Source organism: Octopus bimaculoides, chromosome 13, assembly GCF_046866305.1.
Source record: "Octopus bimaculoides isolate indiv1 chromosome 13, ASM4686630v1, whole genome shotgun sequence".
Taxonomy (NCBI): domain Eukaryota; kingdom Metazoa; phylum Mollusca; class Cephalopoda; order Octopoda; family Octopodidae; genus Octopus; species Octopus bimaculoides.
In genome coordinates this window covers 44,933,468-44,935,967 of record NC_142940.1, presented here as the reverse complement: position 1 = coordinate 44,935,967, position 2,500 = coordinate 44,933,468, and the positions used below count along the sequence as shown (strand labels likewise).

The following is a 2,500-nucleotide window of genomic DNA, read 5'->3' as shown; positions in this document are numbered from 1 at the left end:
GGCAACCAGCTGTAGAATTGTGATAGCATGGAAACAGTGAACATAAAATTATTGGTGATGGGGATTTATATCTAAGTTACGTATCAAACAGTTTGATTTCTAAATGTCATTAGGGTTTCATATTCCTGGAATATGAAAACCCCTGCTGTAGAGTACAATCTGTTAAAATATGTCCTCACTCCACTGTTGACAACCAGTATCGGTTTGTTTATATACCTGTAACTTAGTGGTTCAGCAAAAGAGACTGATAGAATAAGTACCAGACTTAAGTAAAGATAAGAACAGAGGTTTGATTTGTTTGATTAATCACTTTAAGGCAATGATCCAGCATGGCCTCAGTCATAAAACAAATAAAAGGCAGGAGATAAAAGATTTAAAAAAAATCCTTCATCTCTAAAACTGAGGATGTAGCAAGACTAATTTCATAAATTGCATGTTTTAGACTTAAATAGTCTGAAAAGGGCTCCATTCACAAGCCTCTAATGATCGGTCATGCCACCTGTCATGTGAAGCTGAAATACTTTGTCAAGCCAGGCATCTGGATTGGTTTAGTTTTACGTGGGATGTGGAGTGCATATCCAATCATGTTGTGCAATAGACCACCAAGCATAGCAAATTCTAAATGTTTGTCTGAGCCATTTTATGTTAATATGAAGTTTTTCATTTTAGCAGAGGAAAGAGTTTGTTTTCAGGAAGCTATGTCAGATTATTTTTGCTCTTGTTGAAGCACATGTAAACAAGTTCAACTGAGTTGAAAAGTCAATTATGAATGATTTTCTACAGCCCACATTCTTCATGATGTATTAATCTGGTTTGCTGTATAATTTCATTTTGCTGAAGAATAAAATGTTGCTGTTAATTGAAAGCTTATTTTTGGTATTATTTCCATCGTTTTATATGCAACTCATGGGAAGCAAGATTTTGTATTAAGAGGGCCAGAGACATCTTGCAGCTAAAAGGTTAATAGTTAAAAACAAATCATCTTATAAAGACAGGAATTATTTCTGAAGTCTTAAATGTTGATTAACTTACCTGAACCTCCACTGAATAACCTCTGATCTTCACCATGGAATCACACCGTCCACATATCTCCAGGTCACCATTGGACAACATGTAACCCCAGTCACCAGTTCTATACAGTTGAATGGGTTGGTTACTTGGGGACAGTTTGGTCTTTATGAACCTTTCAGCATTTAGCTTGGGCATCTTCAGATAACCGGAGGCGAGTGATGGGCCACCAATATAAATCTGTAGAGGACAAAACAAAAAAAAAAAATGATGTATTTGATTTTAATTGTTGTTGTTATTGTTATTATTATTTCACTGTGTGAAATATAGTACATTCTATATTGTATTGACATTTGTATCGTTTTAGTTTTAAAAAGAATTAAAATTAATATTTAAATGCAATTAATGAATGTAAATTACAGTTTTTTGAAGAAGTCCTCATCGTTGCTGTCATCATCATCATCATCATTGTCATTGTCATCGTCATGTTCATCACTACTGCTGTCTCTTGTCTGTACATAGCGTTGTCTATCTGTTGTCATTTTTGCATGCCACTTGCCTTTTCCACCGCTGTTTTCTCTTCTTAACATTTTATTACTTACTTAATTAAACCTTTTACTCCTAATGGGGCATGGGCAATGGGCTGTACTTTCTGCTTCTCTCTAGTTGATCCCTGCTTTTACAGCTTTATCTCAGTACTTTCAGATTTTGCTGTACTCTGTCATGGTTCCTTGAGAGAAGGCTGTCCTCTCCCAGGTCTTGTTGGTTTTAAGTTGTCACTGGTGCTCCCATAGCTTTGCTTTCTTTCAGGTAGGGGTGTTGGACCTACATAAATTTATTTTAACCTCTGGAAAGAGGTGGTCCATACTAGTCTGACAACATGTTCTTTGTCTATCTCCTTAACTTCATGGAGATTTTAGGTATAATTATACTGTGTCCAATTAAATTCTATGTCTTTGTGCAGGTGAGTATTGCTCTGCATTTTAAATTGATGTAATGATTACATTGTTCAATCGTACTGCATTATCTCTGGATATCCTTGTTGCTTATTTTGATTTTAATCACCTTACTTTGAAATTGTATGGATAATACCGTACTAAATTCTGGTGCCTCAACTAAAGTACCATATTCATCTGAGTCTAAATTTTTGCTTATATATATATATATATATATATATATATATATACATAGACTCCTCCATTATTAGAGGACATATGAGGGTTCTGCAGTTTCTTCTGAGCAATCACACAGATGATTTGTTTTATAGTTATCAAATGTTTGTGCACACATAAGCTCACTCCCTCCATCAAATTGATATTACTTGTACAGGTGCACAACATGCCACATGTCAGATAGGAGATGATCATATGTATGTAGATGAACATATGTATATAGATATATTTGTATGTATGCATGTATGAGTTTAAGTTCTTGAGAATTCAAGCTGGTCACTGACAGCAATGATACTTCTTGAGTTAAGAGAGTTCCCGGT

At 34.8% G+C, this 2,500-nt stretch overlaps 1 protein-coding gene across 9 annotated transcripts in view; it reads right to left on the bottom strand.

Moving 5' to 3' along the window:
- LOC106880554 (uncharacterized) overlaps positions 1–2,500 on the bottom strand; it is a 96,041-nt gene that overhangs the window by 35,562 nt on the left and 57,979 nt on the right. For all 9 annotated transcript variants that reach the window (XM_089361692.1, XM_052972451.2, XM_089361694.1 and 6 more), the window contains exon 9: positions 1,033–1,248. In XM_089361692.1, the coding sequence (XP_089217818.1) occupies positions 1,033–1,248 (216 nt within the window). The remainder of the gene's footprint in view (positions 1–1,032; positions 1,249–2,500) is intronic.